This window comes from Neolamprologus brichardi, chromosome 13 (assembly GCF_056152115.1).
Source record: "Neolamprologus brichardi isolate AB-2024 chromosome 13, ASM5615211v1, whole genome shotgun sequence".
Taxonomy (NCBI): Eukaryota; Metazoa; Chordata; class Actinopteri; order Cichliformes; family Cichlidae; genus Neolamprologus; species Neolamprologus brichardi.
Window position 1 is genome coordinate 5,770,303 of NC_142116.1, and position 19,023 is coordinate 5,789,325.

The 19,023-nt window shown below is 39.1% G+C and overlaps 1 protein-coding gene across 2 annotated transcripts in view; it reads left to right on the top strand.

Annotated features, from left to right (window-relative positions):
• Window positions 1-19,023, top strand: part of cdh11 (cadherin 11, type 2, OB-cadherin (osteoblast)) — a 91,558-nt gene that overhangs the window by 43,437 nt on the left and 29,098 nt on the right. For both annotated transcript variants that reach the window (XM_087850025.1, XM_087850026.1), the window contains 3 exons: window positions 14,476-14,890; window positions 16,758-16,897; window positions 17,567-17,861. In XM_087850025.1, the coding sequence (XP_087706151.1) occupies window positions 14,740-14,890; window positions 16,758-16,897; window positions 17,567-17,861 (586 nt within the window). In that variant the 5' untranslated portion in view covers window positions 14,476-14,739. The remainder of the gene's footprint in view (window positions 1-14,475; window positions 14,891-16,757; window positions 16,898-17,566; window positions 17,862-19,023) is intronic.

Genomic DNA, 19,023 nt, shown 5'->3' on the forward strand with positions numbered 1-19,023 from the left:
AGAACAGAGTGCGAGGGCTTTTTATCCCCTTTAGATGAGACTCTAAGTGACAAATGATGAAACGAGTGTGTGAATTGATTTATTCAGCAAATGGCATAATTGCTCATTTCATTTTATGACATTTTTTCCCAGTGACACAGCAGACTTGTTATGCGATTTCTGCAGTTTCAGCCACCAAGCATTTTCAGCGATAAAGAAAAATAAGCTTAAATATGAATCCTGCTTGTCTATAATCTTGTGAAATAATGATGGCTGTGTGAGAGCTTGCTGAGACACAAACAGAAAGAGCTTTGTTGGTCAAATAATGCGTGCCTACTAATTCTTACTGAGGAGCAGTGGGGTGTTCCTCTTTGTTGCAGCGTGATTTTGCGAGAAAAATCAGACAACTGATGATTGCTTATAAAATAGTGACACAGGTGATGATGCAATCATCAAAGCTTTGGGAACACTGCATCAGGTAACAATGTTTAATTTTGAAGCTTAAGGGATCTAATATCAGGAGAAAATGGCATTTCGGAAGAGAGGGAAATTGCTTTTAGGTGCTCAAAGGATGCAAGAAATGGAGTTATCCTTCAATATGAGATTACAGGCTCGGCTTGATCAACCAAGCCTTCCATCACAAAGCCACCTGCACTGGATTGTCGCGAGAACGAGAGAAAAAAACAATACTTTATGACCCAAATGTCGTGTTTTTTGGGTTTTTTTTTATTGCTTTTAAAACATAGATCGCCCATTATGTGTGGCTCAAATAGGATGGGCAGACGGACAGAGGCATAGTTTTATGATTTAGATTTTAAATGACAGATAAATAGATTTTTCCCGATCCCTTACATACAGACCTTAGATGGCTTTTCATTTTAATTCCGTTCTACTCCGCTTTGGCATTTATCTGTGTTATTGTACCCTGAATTTGTATTCACTGCTCTGTTACAACTGTTTCAACTCGCACAGCTCCTCATTGAGCTGTTCAGCTCTGCATTCCATTGCTCGGTTTCTTTCTCTTGTTCTGTCACTACATTTCACTGCACACCATGCAGAGATCGAGTGTAAACATCCTATAAGCATCATCACACGTCTCAAAACACAACTGAGCAAAAAAAAAAAAAAGAGTGAGAAGAAACAGAAAGAATGAGCAGATAAATGTGTGCAAAACCGTGCATCATAAACCCATAAATCCCGGACGGAATCGGAGAGATGGAGGGGAAGAGAGAAGGATGAGAGAGAGAAAGACAGGGATCCAGGGAAATGGGGAATTCAACAACAGAAGAATATGGAAGATTGGAAGAAGAGATGCAAATATGGATGATTGTTAACAGAGACAGAGCTGAGAACTACAAGCAGAGAATGAGATTGAGGCAAAGCGAAAATCAGGAGGGAGCAGAGAAAATGTCAGGAGCAGAGATACAGAAATACAGAGAGATAGAGAGGAAAAAAAAACAAATGTAAGCCCCCGAGGATTAACTCTCTCATTTCTCTTTGGGGAAGAATGGAAAAAAAGAGGATTTCCACCTTCTATCCTCTCAGGCTCCCTTTGATATCTCTCTCTTTCTGTCTCATATTCTAATATCTTTAGTCTCTATTCATCATGCTGGAACACTCGTTGAGCTTGCCAAAGCACTAGCACACATGGCTAACCTAGCTGGACACAAATCCCTCTCAGTTGCTCTCTTTCTTCCTCTTTTTTTCCCCCTCCCTACTGCTTGGCAATTTCACTTGATCTCTTCATTTCTCTCTCTTACCATTATGCATTATTTGTTTCCTCATAATGCTACTTGATTCTCGCGGACTCGAAGCCGGTATTAGTTCTTTTCACCTGCCTCTTTGTTCTCCATTTGCGACTGTTTGGCAGCTGTGTAACTGTTGCACGGGGCCAATAACACACAACAGCACTCATTGCTGTGGTGGCTTTAACGAGCATTGTTAATAAGATAAATTAGCTTCCTGCTGATCCGTTAATGGCGGCTTCGGTAGTCCTCTGCAGTGTGCCGATTTACAACTTCAGCTGTATACATATAAAATTAAGGTTGAGTTATAATGCAGTACCACTAAAAACACACATTCAAAAAATGATAAAGTTTTACCAGTCGAACTCATTGATTGTGTTATTCATGATTATTCATAATGATTATCCAAACTACTAAAAAGCAGATTGTCCTTACTTAGTGAAGTATTTTTAAGCCCGATACCAGTATTTGTTTCTTTCAACATACAAAACATAAACGTTTTTCCCTAAAATTATTATGTGCATTAATTTATTTAGTTAGTTATGATCTGGCCAGCTCTGCTCGGATCAGCCGATGGCTGTGTTTGTGTCATTCCAAGCATGTATCAACAGCAAAGAGTGCCCTCTAGTGGACGAAATAACTCACTGCATGGTTGAATGGTGTTTCTCCTGTATCCCTCTTTTATCTATTTTTTTAATTTGATTTATTACCTGTTATAAATACCAATCTAAAGAGGTCATCAAATAGCTAAATTCGGATGATAAATTGATCAAGCTTACTGAAAAATTCAAAAGAAATATACAGAAACTATAAAACTATGCATTATAGCTACTCAAAGTAATATTGCAGATTAGATATTGCAAAGACGTGCGCACAGTTATCTTTAGGATTACCTTAAATTTCATCATTATTGTTTATTATTTTCCATTTTGCATTGTCACCTGTTCAGCTCGGTTTGTATCCTACTGTCACAAAACAAACATCAGCATGTGTGTGGATCACAGAAGCTGTCACAGTAAAGAGCTGGATGCTTACACACTGCTGTTGAAATTGGATAGAAAATAAACAGTTTTACAGCTGTAGTGTGAAATGGGTTTTAAAGTGAATCTCAAGGCACTGCAGCAATGTCTCAGGTTACTCGCAGTCTCTCCCATTCAACCTTCACCCTCACTCCCTTCACACAAGTTATATACCGTGTCCTAAACATATGTGTGCATATAAAATATTTCCTCTACTGTTTCCTTAATATCAGAAGCAATTTTACCCTTTAATGTTTCTTCCTCAGCTGCGGGAGTCTGTGACAGAACCTAGGACATACCCATTCTTTGACTCGCTCACTCTATCACTACCACCAACTTGTCAAAGTTGGAGATTTGTTGAAGAAGTCACTTGGAAGAGCGACAAACGTTTCTTTCACTGAACAGAATCAACTTTTTGGGAGACATGAGTGTAAATCACAGTTCTCCAAATGTCTTGTATAACTCGTTGTGTTGTTGTGCTTTAAAGACACAACACAAGTTTTTCCTCCACTATACTTATGGTGAGCTCAGAGATCTTTTGCAGTGGTCTAAATCCTTTATTCTAGCTTTGTATCCCCTTATTTTATGTTGGGTTTCTTTTTAAACTTGTGGTTATGTGGCCTCTTCTCTCTCTCCTACCTTTCTTCATTTCTTTGCGGTCATCTGTCCCTGCTCCTCAAGCCTTTAAGAATCCAAAGTATTTTATTTTTCCTTTAGCCTCAAATCGATTCCAGACGCCACCGTTTCCTGCCCTGTCTCTCTTTCTCCTCCTCATTTAGTGGGGGGGAGAAAAGAAACCACACACACACAAAGAAACCGAGTCAGATAGAGCGAGAGGCACAAAGTTTCAGTTTTGCTTGCTTTTTTTTAATGCATTCCTCAAAGTTTACTCCCATTTCCATTTCTATTCCAGCAGCTATGTAATTTTGTATTTCTATTCTTACAATGAGTGGAATCTTTTCTTGACTAGTCCCTTTTTCTTTCTGTGTTAGTCTTGACATGACCCCACCCCCACCCCCACCATCACACTCATCTGTCTTATCTTTGCCTAGCTCTCTGATTAAAGGATACAGTGACAGTGTCATGAATCTCTTGTGATGTAGATTGTGTCTGACTGTGAACTCTAAACCTCTACAGATGTCCTCAATGACTTGTTTTTGAAGTACTTCAATCCCTTAAACCAGATGTGAGCGTGTACATAGCAAACAATAATGGGGCTGTTTGATAGCCGCGCGAGAGAAATATCTGGCTGCGTCTGAGGAGCCATTTTCCCCGAGTGAGAGATAAAAGAAAAAACTGGATAAACAAAAATGAAAATGAAGCAAACCTGTGAGGCTCTGCTCATGTTTTGTGGCTGAGTACATTTTTAAGTCTGCTGCAGTAATTACAGTGTCATTCTGGAGCTGTATTGCAAAGCTATATTTTGCTACAATGAATCCTACTGGACTGGCAGAAAACTGAAACGGGAAAGGAATAAAAGGGACAGATGTAGTGAGCCGAAGCAGAGGAAAATATAGAAAGAAAAACAATAAGAAACAATGGCTGAGTGAAAGAAGGAGAGGGCGAGATAGAGAGGAAGAATTTGATTGTTGTTTAATTAAAGATTAATTTCTAAACCACATTCATAAGTGATTACCGAGACAATTGGAACACAGTTGTCACTGCAAGGTATTTACAGACAGTCCCAATGTCAGAAATAAAGGGACTCGGGACACAAAGTTAAAGCCTGAAGAGGGCATTCCCATGCAAACCAATAGCCAATAAACGGTGGTCAGCAGGCTAATTGGAACTGCATTGTCTTGCCTTGAGCTTAACTGCATCTCATCAGCTCGCCCGTTGTTTTACTGTCTATTCTGGTTGCTCATTTGGAAGAGCAGAGAGAGTTGATTGGTTGAGTCATTAACTTCTTTTCACCCTGAAGGATTTCCTTATGAAATTAAAGGCCAAATCAGGAACAACAGAGTGATGCACCCCGCTGAAACGTTCACCCCATTATCGCCTTTGTTTATGTTGCCGTTATGATTTTTTTTCTTCTATAAATTTGTTGTCTTGTTTTATAAAAGCAAGATGTCGACAGCAGCAGCAGCAGCTGTTGTTACACTGTGCCCAAAAACTATGGATTCAGTATTTAATGTACAAGAATGTTTCTAACTAAATAAAAAAATAAAATTGTATTGGTACCACAATCAGCTCTTTGGGAGAGAAATTCTCATTGTATGTTGCAATCAGTTTATCTCTTGATGAACAAACTACAAGGCAGCTGTCGTGATAGGGAGGAATCAAGTGATTTAAAGCAGCAGAGAACAGAGTATGTTTAAATGCACAGAACATGACGTCGAAGCGATGTAAAGCGCAACCTTCCGCTCGTCACGGAAAACATGTTGTGATTGCACATGATTTATAATCATTTTCAAATTAACAGGATAAGGAGTAAACGAGGATGCTAATCAAAACAAAAAATGTTTTCATGTAAACTGAGTGTTATCTTTATGAACTAAAATTCTTTTGACAGAATAAATTAGCTGTGGATGTGAATCAGACTTAATTAGATGCTAGCTAGCTGAATGCAAAAATTAAAAAAAATAATAATAAATGTCAGAGCTGTCAGCACATTGTTTTTCTTCTTCATTTTCAGCTTTGTTCATTTCATTCTTGAAATTAACACACGCTACCACGACTTTATTGTAGCTTCCAATGTATTCCTCTAAGTTCAGTTAATTGTATTGATTAACTTGATGAACATAACTGTGCTACTGCTAACTGTCAAAACACAGAGAATGCCAATAAAGTAAGTGGATCCATGTCTTTCTATATTACGAGTATTACGAGCTCTCTACAGCTTTAAAGCTAAACCGACACAGACAGGATGAAACAACAACAACCTACCGTTCAGAAGTCTGCGCATCGAAAATATGTTTCTCTGTAATTAGTCTAAAGATATGACTCAGCTGTACCCCTATAAACCTGTTACTGACATCCGGTGCAGAAGTGTTATTGGGAGCCATAAAGCAATGATTGGAGACTTTGGCTGCTGCATCTTCAAATGATGATGAAGATTGGTAACAGGTTTCTCTCTGCCTGTGGCTGAATTTATGGCCCTGCTCTGGTGTCGTTTGCATGGCTTTCTGGCTACGCAGACACAAGGATCGTGGGAAGAGTTCACAAAAAAAAATAAAGATCAAGTCAAAGCACAGCTGACAAGAACAAGAAATGGCAGAAGTGGAAAGTTTACAAGGCTTTTTAGTCACTCTGGTACAAAGAAGTGATTGCATATTCTAACTTCTTGCTTCCTGGAGCAATACCAGAGCAAACAAGAACAAGAAAAACACATATTACTAATCTTTTCCTCAGATCATTGACCTTTTCTTACAAGCTGCTCCCCAAGAGCCACACTGTTTAATTCCTTCAAAGCAAAATGAGCCCATATTCATTCGCAGTGACTCAGCTCTTTCCCAACGATGGCATCAGTGTCCTTGCGGAAGATGTTTTTGTCTTCCAAGAGGAAACAGATCTGCTTCACTGTGGAAATTGAACCTTTGCAGACTGTTCTCTCCATCAAAAACCTATCAAAGCTCCATGACAAGAAGCACATTAGCTTCAGAGAGATGGATACCAGGTGACAGGATTTGGTTGAGACTAATGTTTATCCTTACCAAATCTACCAGCGGTGCATTGATGCTTGTTTTTCCGCTGTGTCACGCACCTCTAACTGTGGAATTATCAGCGTCAGGGATTGTGGTCCGTGCAGCATTCCATGCGTCTTACGCTCGCTCTTTGTGTTGTGTGCCACTCGCTCGTTAAAAGCCACACAAGATCAAATCCAAATTGTTGCTCTTTGATTGATGTCTTTCATTCTCTTCCCAGACTTTTCTGTTAACGCCAAATGTCTCATGAAGCAGAAGCGTTAAGAAAGCATCACATAAACTGCACCGTAGCGCCATCACATAATGATTCAATTAGCTAATGCATATAATTTAGAAATCCACGTTGTGGATCTCATAGGGCCGGGACAGTCATTACTTCATTCTTTTCCAAGTAATTTGATATTAATGATGTTGAAATGTGGTTGATTAAAGATTTTAAAGATCTGTACATAAAGCAAGTGTGTGCATGTGCACATGTGTGAAAATGGCAAACGTGGGCTCTTGTGGGTGGTAATTAGCACTTGAATCTCACTAATGGCTTAATAGAAATCAGCAGCCTCTACACATACACATGCACAGACACACACTCAAAGCAAAGACTGCCTCCTTTCTGTGTGTGTGTGTGAGAGAGAGAGTTGTTAGCCTCTCATTAATACCTATTTTCGTGAATGCTGAGAAAGCTTTGGAGCTCTTTCTTTGTAATTGCCTCACCACACACATACACACACACGCACACCTATTAGTTCCTCTAATTGAAAGGCAATTAAGCCTCAGGTTTCGTGGTGTGAGCTAAACGCTGGGTGTCTGTTTTCAGCACCGCTCTGTTTTTAAGCTTTTAACAGACCACAAAGACCCGGTAACCGAAATAAGATCCCCAAAGTGAACTTTAATACACTGACTCTCTGTCTTTGTACCTTTTAGCTTTCTGTGCGCTCACCTCTTTGGCTCTCACTCAGTAATCTGCAGTTTCCATATAATCACACGTTGTAGTCTAAGTAATGTATTGCACATTTTGGGGGAGAATAATAATAACAGGGTTAAATATTTGCAGCATCTCAAAAGTTTGTGTAAAATTCAAACGACAGTTGGACTCAAACACAAACCCTGTTTGTTTCTGTTAGCTGTTTTTCTCTCTCCGTCTCCCTCCTTCCTCCCGCTCTGTCCCGTTTCATCTCATCTATACTTTGTCTTATCAAATCTCTCCTTGTTGAATATGTCACTTCAAGGAGTCGGAGTTTACAACAAAAAAAGAAAGGAGGAGGAAAAAAAAACTTTACAGTCCAAAGCTTTATGTCTGCCACAGCACAGTGAAGGGATTGATTTGTATGGGAGAGTAGGAGTGGATTTTTACAGTAAGAGAAAATCTCTTTTTAAACCTCCCTTGACCCCCTTTCACATCCCAGAATATATGTGGAAAAAAATGTATCACATCTGGCTCGAATAGCGTGCAGGGTTACAGAGGGGTCCAGTGGTTATAGTTTGGTTTTGGCAACAGTCAACTGTTGTATTTTTGTGGTGTCCTTGAGTGGACCTCCTCAGGCAAGACCTTAAATGTTAATTTACATGGTGCAATGATGACACATGGGGGTGAAGTTGCATTGTTCGTCATCTATAACACAGATGTCACAGTTAACTATCCAATCGAGCGGAGCAGAAACTGTGTGAACCTAAAACGATTCAAATGTAAAACAATTAAGAGATGTTGCTTTGACTTAGTTTAAAGCAATGAGGTGACACAGTTTTCTGCTGGGACGCCACCTTGTTTTCTGTCAGGAGGCTAAACACCATGGCGAATGACACCAACAAGGCAAGAACTAACAATGACACAGTATCTGTGAGAACACAAAAGGGACAAATGTCGCCTTCGGGCTGTGATGTGGGTGCAAGCGGCACATTCTGCATCCACTTCTGTTTCATGCCGGCTACTTAGCTAATTCAGACATAATCCTTTAGTGTCATAGCTCGGGGATGGCCGCTGTTGACCGAGGTCAGTCCAAAACAGCAACTTCACGAATGCGTGTCTGCATCTGGATTACATAGAAGTTGCACAAGTCATTGCAGCTAAAATGTGCTAAAACTTCAAACATCATGCCAACAGAGTTTGTCACAGTCAACATCCATTGTCTTTACATGCAAAGATAATAATTAAAAAATGCCTGACTGTGCGTCTTTTCTTTTTTCTTTCTTCGATGATTCAGACGGCTTTTGATTTTCAAAACCACGCTGAAAGGCTTTGCCCAATGTGAAAAGGGAAGCTGCCGCAAAGGGGAAAATACAGCACATATAAACCTATCTCATTCCTTCTCCTTCATCCCTCATGTATGTCTTATTCCTTTTGTTCACGTTTTTCACACGAGGCACAGTGAGACCATTGTTTGCCTACACCTACCCAGCACAGGCAATATGTGGAGACACGGAGGAAAAGGCGAGAAAAGACCCACGCTGTCAGCTACATGCACAATCACACACCGTGCACTACGCTAGAGAGAGGTGTATATACACCTTCATACACGAATGAATCACCTTTATTGTCACTGACCCTTAGAGAGAAAAGCAGTGAGGGAAAGTTTGAGAAGACAGAGGAGAAAAAAAAGTGGGGTCAAACTATTTTTTCCCCTCGCCTATACTTCACAGACGTTTTCCAATGTTCTTTTAATGCTGCTGTCGACGTTTGGCTTACAAAGGAGGGAAAGCATTGGAAGCACAGTGCAGAGAAACAATGACACAGGGAGTGTGAGGAGAAAGGAAGAGGCAGTGACAGAGAGAAAAAGAAGTACATACTCGGGTTTTATTTAATGGTGACATTACGAAGACAAGTCTCCTGTGTCTAACACAGCAATACAATGATTAAGTACAGCGGCTGAAAGGTTTGTTTTGGGGAAATGTTTAATGAAATTGTGTCTTTGTCCTGGTTTATGTTTTCATTTTTACTTATCAATGTCCAACAAAGGAGTAAAGCTTTCCAATGACTCGATAAAGTAATGAGCTTTCATTTATTTATTTACTTAGTTACTAAAGATTTCGGCATCGACTGCTTAAAGTACTGCTTTACATTTATTACTGTGGAGTAATTGTCGCCTTTCAGCTGTTTACTTGGTGGGAATCTCTTTTGTGCCTCGCTTCAGTTCTGGAGGTACTGGCTGTGATTCCAGTAGGGCAGCCAGTACAGCTACTCTGACTAAAGAGACACAGCAGGAGAAACAACCTGTGAGCACGGCGATAGAGAGCGAGAGGGAAAAAACACTTTTTATTCAACATCTACTTCTACAAAAGACCCAAAATCTCAGTCTTAAAGAATATGACTCCTAATCGTCACACAGTGTGTTCCATATTATATTAAGTTCTGGTTAAAAGTAAAGAAATATAAATATTAATAAACCAAGTCAAATTTCAAAAAGTCAATATCAGAAGAGCAAAATCTAAGCAGACCGCTGAACTTATTCTGTTTGTCTCGCCGCTCACTTTAGTCACTATAAGAAAAGAAATGGTAAACACACTTTGGGGGTTTCAGTCATAACAGCCCACATGAATAAGATTGCATAATCACAGACAGTCATATACACAGATGCACATTCACAGCACACCATTAGATATAAATACAAACATCTTTAGAGACATATTCAGACTCTTAAGCAGGCAAATATTTCTCTCTCCCCCCCCGTTGAGTGAGGACATGTCACATTGATTTATTTTAACCCTATGCTCTGACCTCTGTGTGACACATTCAACACACTCACACAAACACGCACACACACAGCGTGTGGAGCTACGCTCTCATGCTAGCCAATGAATCACAGTAGCCTACTTAAACACTTGACTCATGGATTAACAGCATCTCTACAAACCCCAAGAGAACAGTGCATATGCGTTCACACACACATATACAAACACACACAAACTCAAGTATGCTGTTCACTATTCTAACGTGACTCTTGAGTCATGTATTCTAGACATAGGAAACGGTCTGGCCAAAAGGCATGCTTGCCCTGGGGAGTCATTATCACTGTCTGTTTCAGCGCTGCGTTTTCTGCTTCTCTCGCTTTCTCTCCGTGTCTCGCACCGTTAGCCTTTTGAGATATCGGAAAACTTAAGAAAACAGCAAAAGAATATGAGTCACAGAAGGTACAGCCATGCCGTATTATATAAATTCAATAAATTGTGAAGTTGATCTAATTTTTAAATAGACTGGCGCTCCAAATCTTCAAGAACGGTTTGGGTTTTATTTTAAGAAATAGTATTATTTTAAACAGAAACAAAATTATTCCCAATAAAAAATTACTAAAAATTAATAGTGAGAGAATTTTGTTTTCAGGAAAATGTGTGAGAGCAACAGTTTGGTACACTTTTGAGTGCAACTCTACAGGATTGTTTCACATCTGTTAACTTCATGATGAAGGTGGTTAGCATACGGAGCAGCTTTTGTAAACACTGTTCAGAGGATATCTGTGTCCAGACTTTCCTGCAAACAATGTGGATTTAAAATCCTGAACAAGTAAGCAAGGAGCGCGTTCTTTTCTGATGCATTTCTCGTCTGTTTTGTACTGTTTCTACCAATGTGTGGCCTTATAACCATCAGTACCAGCTCATCCTTCCAACTGCTTCAGCTTCTCTAACACTGAGCTGATTTTCCCTATGCTGTCTGTCCCTGATAGCTGGGCTTCATTGGTTAAATACTACTACTACTAATTATAACTTTATTTATAAAGCACTTCTTTTCAAGAACAAAGTGCTTCACGTTTCAACAAAAGCACACATTTAAAATAAAACGTTTTCAGCTATCATTTAAAGCACACATTTAGCCGACCTACAAGTCTAAGAGGTTGTTCCAAAGTTTAGGTGCTGCAACCTCAAACACGGAAGAACTTCTGGTTTTAAAATAAGATCATGGAACAATTAAAAGACCTTGATGAGCTCTTCTGGGAGGTCAACTGCTGTTATAAGGTTTCAGTAGCCCTGATTCATATCCCAGGCCTATCCACATAGGGCTTTATATGTTATGAATACAACTTTAAAATGGATTTTATTACAGAAAGCCATTAAAGCACACCAGGAAGAGGTGTAATGTGCACACTGGCTAATTTTTGTTAGCAGTCTGTCCATTCTGGACTAACTGAAAATGGTCAAGGGATGACTGAAAAATACATTAAAATAACAAAAGTTGCAAAGTCTCTTAAAAGAAAGAAACAATACTTGATGAGTTTTTAAATTTCAGGTTCAAATTTCAAATGTTGGCCAAGACACATAGGGTCTTAGCCGATGACTTCCAAGGCACGTGAGGGGGTAAAAGTACTGACTGACCTCCTTAGAAACTGTCTGGGTCAAAGGAAGAGCTTCAGTTTTGCTAGAATTACAATGAAGGGCAATTAAAGATGTCCAGTTAGTAAAGGCAGAGAGCACATTCATTAAGGTAGGGAAGGCTGTTGAGGTTATTAGGCTCAACTGAAAATTACAGCAGTGTATCATTAGCATAGTAATAATATGCCTTTGAAACTATCAAGCAGGTGGCTCAGGGATAACTTATATAGTGAGAACAGAACTGGTCCAAGGATAGATCCCTGGGGGACTCAACATACAAGAGATGCAGAGGAGGACATACATGGGTTTATGTGAATTTTTAAGTGTCTGTAACATAAGTATGATGACAGCAATATGAGACCAGTGCCATTCGTAATTTAATAATGCTGTTTCAGTGCAGACTGGAATTTTTCAAATATATTGTTTCTTTCTACCACTAGCTAATGGCTAAGAAGGAGAGTAACAATCAGATCTCAACATACCTGAATAGATGTAAGGTAAGAACCTACTTTATGAAGCTCCACAGATTTTTCAGTTAATTTGAAGGGGTGCTCCAACAAACTCATCTGAAATCATTATATAAATAAAAACTAAATAAACAGAGAGAAAAGTTGCAAAAAAATCTGTATTTTTAAAGGTGCTTTGTTTGAATTTGACAGTGGGATCACTTATTTGTCACCAAGCAAACCACACAATATCATGCTTGCATACACACTGATCATTCCTGAGCTGTCACTCTGTCTGCTGCTATCAATCTAGTCTGTTATTTTTTTCTTCTGTTTGACCTGACACGCATCTGACAGTTATTCAGAAAAATAACAGCGGACTTGTAGCAGGGAACCGGGATACTGGGGAAAGCAATTTATTTTGGACTTGATTTATTTTTACTTGTTAAATAAAGCTGACACTTAATTTGACACATCAGTGACAGTTTGAGGTCCTGTTAATAGATTCTGCATAGCAGGTGTCAGCTCGTTGCACAACGAGTGCAAACGAGAGTTCATTAGTTACGGGGTTTTTGTTGTTGTTTTGCTGTTTTTAAAGTTTTAACTTATTCTCTATTAAATACAAGATGTCAACAACCATTATTTATTTCGATTTTACAGCTATTTATTACTATAACTGTACAATTAAGAATTTTTTTCAGGCAATTATCGGGCAAATTTTCAGCTTAAAGAATTATTATTCCTTATTTTCACAGGTTTAGTCACAGATATGTTTTTATCAAGGCACCATTTTTTGCAGCTGTGAAAGAAAAACAGCTCTGAGGCTTTTACAAATAAATGGAAGACAGGCACAAACACACATACATACACACCCACACACAGATATGTGCATCAATCAGAGGACTCGAGGATAATTAGCCAGATGATGAGCCGGTATGGGATTAACTGTCAACACTTCCTGGTTGGCTGGTCATGTGGTCAGCATGAGCCAATGAGCCCTGGGGGAATTTTCTCATCTACTGATCTATTGAATATTAAACACCCACACACAAACACATTCACATGTGCATATACAAATTTTGCTCAATTGGTCCATGCCAAGAAAAATAAGAAGCACGGTACGGAATTTACAGTTAGAATTAAAAGATTACTAGCACCTCTAGTTCAGTCACTCTAAAGTCTAACTGGTACTGGAACTGCACTGGTACAGTAGTAGGCAGCAGTAGGCCTACGTGCATCGCTGCACGGACGATGTGCAATTGCATCACAAATCACCTCTCAAGTGTGCCAGGTGACTTACTCATGTTGGTGCAAATGGCGCATCAATATATAACCACTGGCTGGGAAAAAAGCGGTTTTAATGTGGTTCAGTTCAGTGATATTATTTTCTTAAGTGAAGAATAATTAGACACACTTGTTTGCACATTTGCACTTGAGTAAACTTTATCTTTTGTTTGACCTTTTTTTTCCCCTCAATGTTTTACCTTCAAAAACTGCCTTCTCTCTTCTGTCATGAACAGAACATCATAAACCAAACTGAAGACAACAGATAAAAAGCTGCTGTATTTATCGTCTGTGTTAATTGGTTGCTTAAAATGACATTTGCCTTTTGCATTCTAGTGGCTCCAGCTTTTCTTGTAATGGCATAGCAGCACAAGTAAAAGTAGAGTGGTTCAGTTCTTTTTTTAAACAAACACTTTCACTTATCTTTGCAGATAAAATCTACCTGTCTATTGTAGGGCTATATATAATGAATGGAGTTGAGTTGAATCCATCACTTATTAGTTCAACTTTTGGTTTGTTGGTGTAATAAAGTGACAAACTATATTAAGAAATGCAGCAGAACAAAACCTATGATGCGTCACTGCAGATCCAGTCCTCTCTAGTCTCTCTCTAGGTGAAGATTGAATACATTTTTTCATTGCTCTTATTAAATGTACTTTGCAACATTCTCATATCCACAGATTTCTTTTTAAAACTACAGTCAGTGCTTTCTGCTGACATTCATCGAGTCTTTTCTTGTAATGACCAAGCAGTTTGCTTTACAGCTCACCACTACAGATGGACAAATCAAAAAATGTATCACTCCTACTGGCATAGTTGAGTCATCACCTGTGTGCTTTTTAATAGATCTGATCTATTAAATGGCATGATGCTTTCAGTGTATCCAAAAGAGCTGTAAATAGTGACCAGGTTTTACCTGAGCATTTAGTCTGATTGAAATGTATCCGTTTGGGAATCATGAATTTTAATAAACCATCAAACCATATTTGCCTGCAAATATTATGTTTGTTTTGACTATTTTTGTGTCACTGACCAAACCTGCTTTCCTTTTGCTCTCTTTCAGGCTGTTTGACAAGAAGAATAAGACAACACAAACTGTGAGAGGAGAAAAAGAAGGCAGAAAAGCTAAACGAAGAAAGGCAGTGACGTGGCAAGCTGGTGATGAGTATCTACAACAGGCCCCATTTCAGCTAATGAACTAGGAAGCTCATCAACAAGATTTTGGTTAAAAAAAGCAAGATACCACCTCAGTGGGAGCAGAGCTCCACTGAGAGGAATCAGAAAGTAGGGGGCGGAGCAAAGTGCACAGTTTCAAAGGTTCGGCAAGATGGCAACGCTGATGATGAAGCGGCAGGGCCTCGGGCTACTGAGGGTCTTCCTGGTGTTGCTGGGAGTTTCTGCACTTTGTAGCGTTGCATTAGGAACTCGGAAAGGAAATGCTTCCTTGGATCAAAGGGGACACAGACACAGACATCCAGGTATGACGAAGCAATGCTTCAACGTAATCTTGCAGCATGAATTCATAACCGTGAACTTCTGAAAAACAACATTTTGCTCATCTTTTCAGAGGTTGTGTTAGTTTCATATTTTAATATGATCAATTAGATCTGTCAGATTTTTACCTTTTGTGAATTTCTTCATGCGGCATTGCAAAGTCTTGGCAGTCTTGGTAAAGCAATTGTTACAGAAATAATTCATTTTTTATAAATGTAGGGATCACATGAGGGATTTGAGAACTCACTACATTTAAAGTTTGCACTGAGCTTCTTCCAAAATATTTTGTATAACCGGGTCATCCAGCGAGATGATCCTCAGTAGATTCAGCCCAAAATATGTGATCTATCAAGTTATGCCTTGTAGTTAATGTATCATTAAATATCATATTAAACCCATTTCATCAACCTAATATATAACACATTACCCCCAAAACATTTTGTGTTCTAGCTCAGAATACAAACCAATTCGGTACTCTGTCAAGTAAGTATATACCTGATTTCAGCCTTATTCCAAATTAACAGTTTCACAGTCTGTAGCTTTAAATGCAAATTTAGTACTGCTGTCCCTTCCACAACAAGGCAGGACCACATGGCAGCTTTTGTAGACATGAAAGAGTGTCTGAGAAGAAGAAAAAAAGAAAAAAGAAAGACGTTCTGACGCTTCTAACATTCAATCTGTGTAACTTATTTTACATGTAAGTTCCTCCTAAATCACAGCACAGAGTAGTTATTGTCTTAAACTGATGTGCCTGGTGCATCTGTCAAATGACAAGAATGTTATAAAATCAGCATTCTAGCAGTGCAGAACAGCAGCTTGGAAATAGCTTAGGTATAATGGGGTGCATTTCTGTCACTATGTCATACTTGCTCTGTTATCTGTCAACAGAATCTGGAAAATATGCAAATAGGATCAGGTTTATTTGAATTCAGCTGTATTAAATATGAGTAAAGGTAAGCAGAGAAAGTTAGAAGACAATAAAAATGTAAGGCCTATAAAGTCAGCTGAGTTTCATTATCTAAAAACTTGCAATTCTGACTCAACTTGACAATAATCAGAAGGCCCTGGCCTTGAGCGCAACCATAAAGCTAACGGTCAGATTATCCACACTAACCAAAACATCCTTAAGAGTATTATGCTATTGTTTTGGTTATATATCACCATCTCAGGTGCTGGAAGTGTGTGCAGATGTATGCTGAGCATTGCAGGCAACAGCTGAAGACTCCAAGGAAACTCACAAGAGCCTGAAAAAAATGAAAAGTTCTTTTGGACACATTCTTTATTTTTCCCTCTCTAGACACACTGCCAACATGCAATTATGATCAAAAACAATCTTTTTTTTCTTCATTATTTTCCCTTTAAGATTTAAATATTAATGTTCAAACATTGCTACTGCTCAGTGCAACCACAGACTGCTCCTTCTAGCCACTGTGGAGTTTCACTACAACAAAAAGAGGTTAAGTGACTTGCGAAGATTCCACATAAAAATCGACCCATTAAAGCATGTGTTCTTCATACAGTCCACCCACATTTTTCAGCTGGGATTTGAACCAATGATCCACACTTCTAAAACAGGCCACTCTGCTTACTCCCTCTCACACACAACAAAAACAAAACAAACAAAATATCCAAAATATAACATAACAGCTGTTGTGCTGATAATTCATTCAACATAACATAGAGAATATGGCCTTCTATTTAACGTTTAACCATGAAATTACAATGCATAATAAACATGTTGTGGAGTATAATTAAATTAACTAAAAGGTTTTGGTTATAACTGGATAAATATAGATGTGGTTTATATATATATATATAAATATATGTATACTGGTGTTTTTGTATTTGTAGGTCACTTGTCGCTACACAGACACAAACAAAAGGTTGGAAAGGAAGGCCAAGTACTCCACAGGTCCAAACGAGGATGGGTCTGGAATCAGTTCTTTGTCATTGAGGAGTACACTGGACCTGACCCAGTGCTGGTGGGCAGGGTGAGTATAACAGTGCAATGTAAAGAGAGAATCCTTCTTCAAACAAAATTAGCCTCTGAATAACTGTTTAATTAAAAGCCACGTTGCCCTCCAGTGGCAGTCATGGTGTGCAAGCTGACAGCAGGATTTAAATGTGGTTTTAGCATTTATCAAAGAGAGAATGGGAGAAAGACAGAAAAATGAAAGAGGTCATGTTCTCATTCAAGGGTGAAGATGATTGGTGGTACTCCTCCAGAACAACACCATCGCTCAAACTGAGCAGCGGCTCTCATAACAAACAACAAATGATGTTTACAGAGCACCATATTTCAAAGTCTAGGAGCTATAAACGAAGAACAAGAGTTTAATTGAATGTTGAACATTCTTCATTTTTATAATAATATTTTAAGTCAGTAATTTATTAGTGTTTGCCCATCTGACATGCAGCATTTCCAGCCTGTCTGTCCCAGTCACTCGCTCCCTTTAGTTTGTATACTTGGGAAATTGCAACCTCATCTGACATCTGCCAGGCAGCCAAGCTAGTCTGTGTCTTCCAAATTTGCCTTTTGACCAGACTTTCTGCCTTTATGTGGAACTGCTAGTCCCTCTCTCTTTCTCTTCAAGTTTCACGTATATTGAAATATGTGCGTGTAATTCAAGCTAAACTCAGTTTTGTCTCCATTTTTTCAGCTCCACTCAGATGTAGACTCAGGCGATGGAAATATCAAGTACATCCTGTCTGGTGAAGGTGCAGGAACAATCTTTGTCATTGATGACAAGACAGGCAACATCCACGCCACAAAAACTCTGGACCGTGAGGAGCAGGCCCAATACACGTTAACAGCCCAGGCTGTGGCAAGAGACACTAATAAGCCTCTGGAGCCGCCATCAGAGTTCATAGTGAAAGTTCAGGACATCAACGACAACCCTCCTGAGTTTCCACATGGGCCGTACTATGCCAGGGTGCCTGAGATGTCCAATGTTGGTAAGTAGCAAAAGAAACATTAAGAGAAATGTGGGGGAAGCAAGGTTTTGTATTGAGACAAAGTCAAAGAAAACAGGGAAGGGATACATTAAAGAATGCTTAAAAGTCTAAGAAATCTACAGCTGGTAAGAAAGCTTCAGAAAAGTTTGGTACAGCTGGCAAAACTTACAATTTGGGGGACTTTAAATCGTATTCACGCAATATTGGGAAAATATTTGTAGCATCATCAAGGAGTGAGGGATGGTGACAAAGAAAGATAATGGATAAACATAAAGAAACACAATTAGTCCCAATTGGCCACTTTTTACTTTACCGGTTCTTTAGCAGGTTTGGAGGTCTTTTTTCTCCATATCATTGTAAATCTACGAAGCCTGACTATCTATACAAAGTCCCCAGACTGGAGACTTTCTCTAAAAATATGACTTTTTCAACATTTTGTTGGTTTATCTGTAAGCCTATCAAAAGGCATCGTCCCTATTTCAAGCCACGTCTTCTTCCTTGTGCTAATATAGCACATTTAAACAAAACCAGAGATGACCCAAACTACTGTTTAGTTGAGGCAAACATATAATAGTCTTCACTATAAAAAAAACAAAAACAACCACAAATGAATTTCGACATAAATTAAATACAAAGTGATAAATAAATATAATACAGAATTTCACTGTCATTGTTTTCATTTATGGTAAATGGTCTGTATTTGTATAGCGCTTTACTTGGTCCCCAAAGCGCTTTACACTATACACAATCATCCACCCATTCACACACTGGCGATGGCAAGCTACATTGTAGCCACAGCCACCCTGGGGTGCACTGACAGAGGCGAGGCTGCCGGACACTGGCGCCACCGGGCCCTCTGACCACCACCAGTAGGCAACGGGTGAAGTGTCTTGCCCAAGGACACAACGACCGAGACTGTCGGAGCCGGGGCTCGAACCGACAACCTTCCGATTACAAGACAAACGCCCAACTCTTGAGCCACGATCGCCCACCATTTATTAATGTTGAATGATACCTGGGCTACAGAAATATGTTGTTGTCTGAGAATAGCTAATTAATAACAACCTTAATGCATAAATATTAAACAAATGTAATCCTGGTTTTGACATTGATTACCAGAGCAATGGTTTCAAATCCTACGTCAAAAATGTCAACCTTGCCT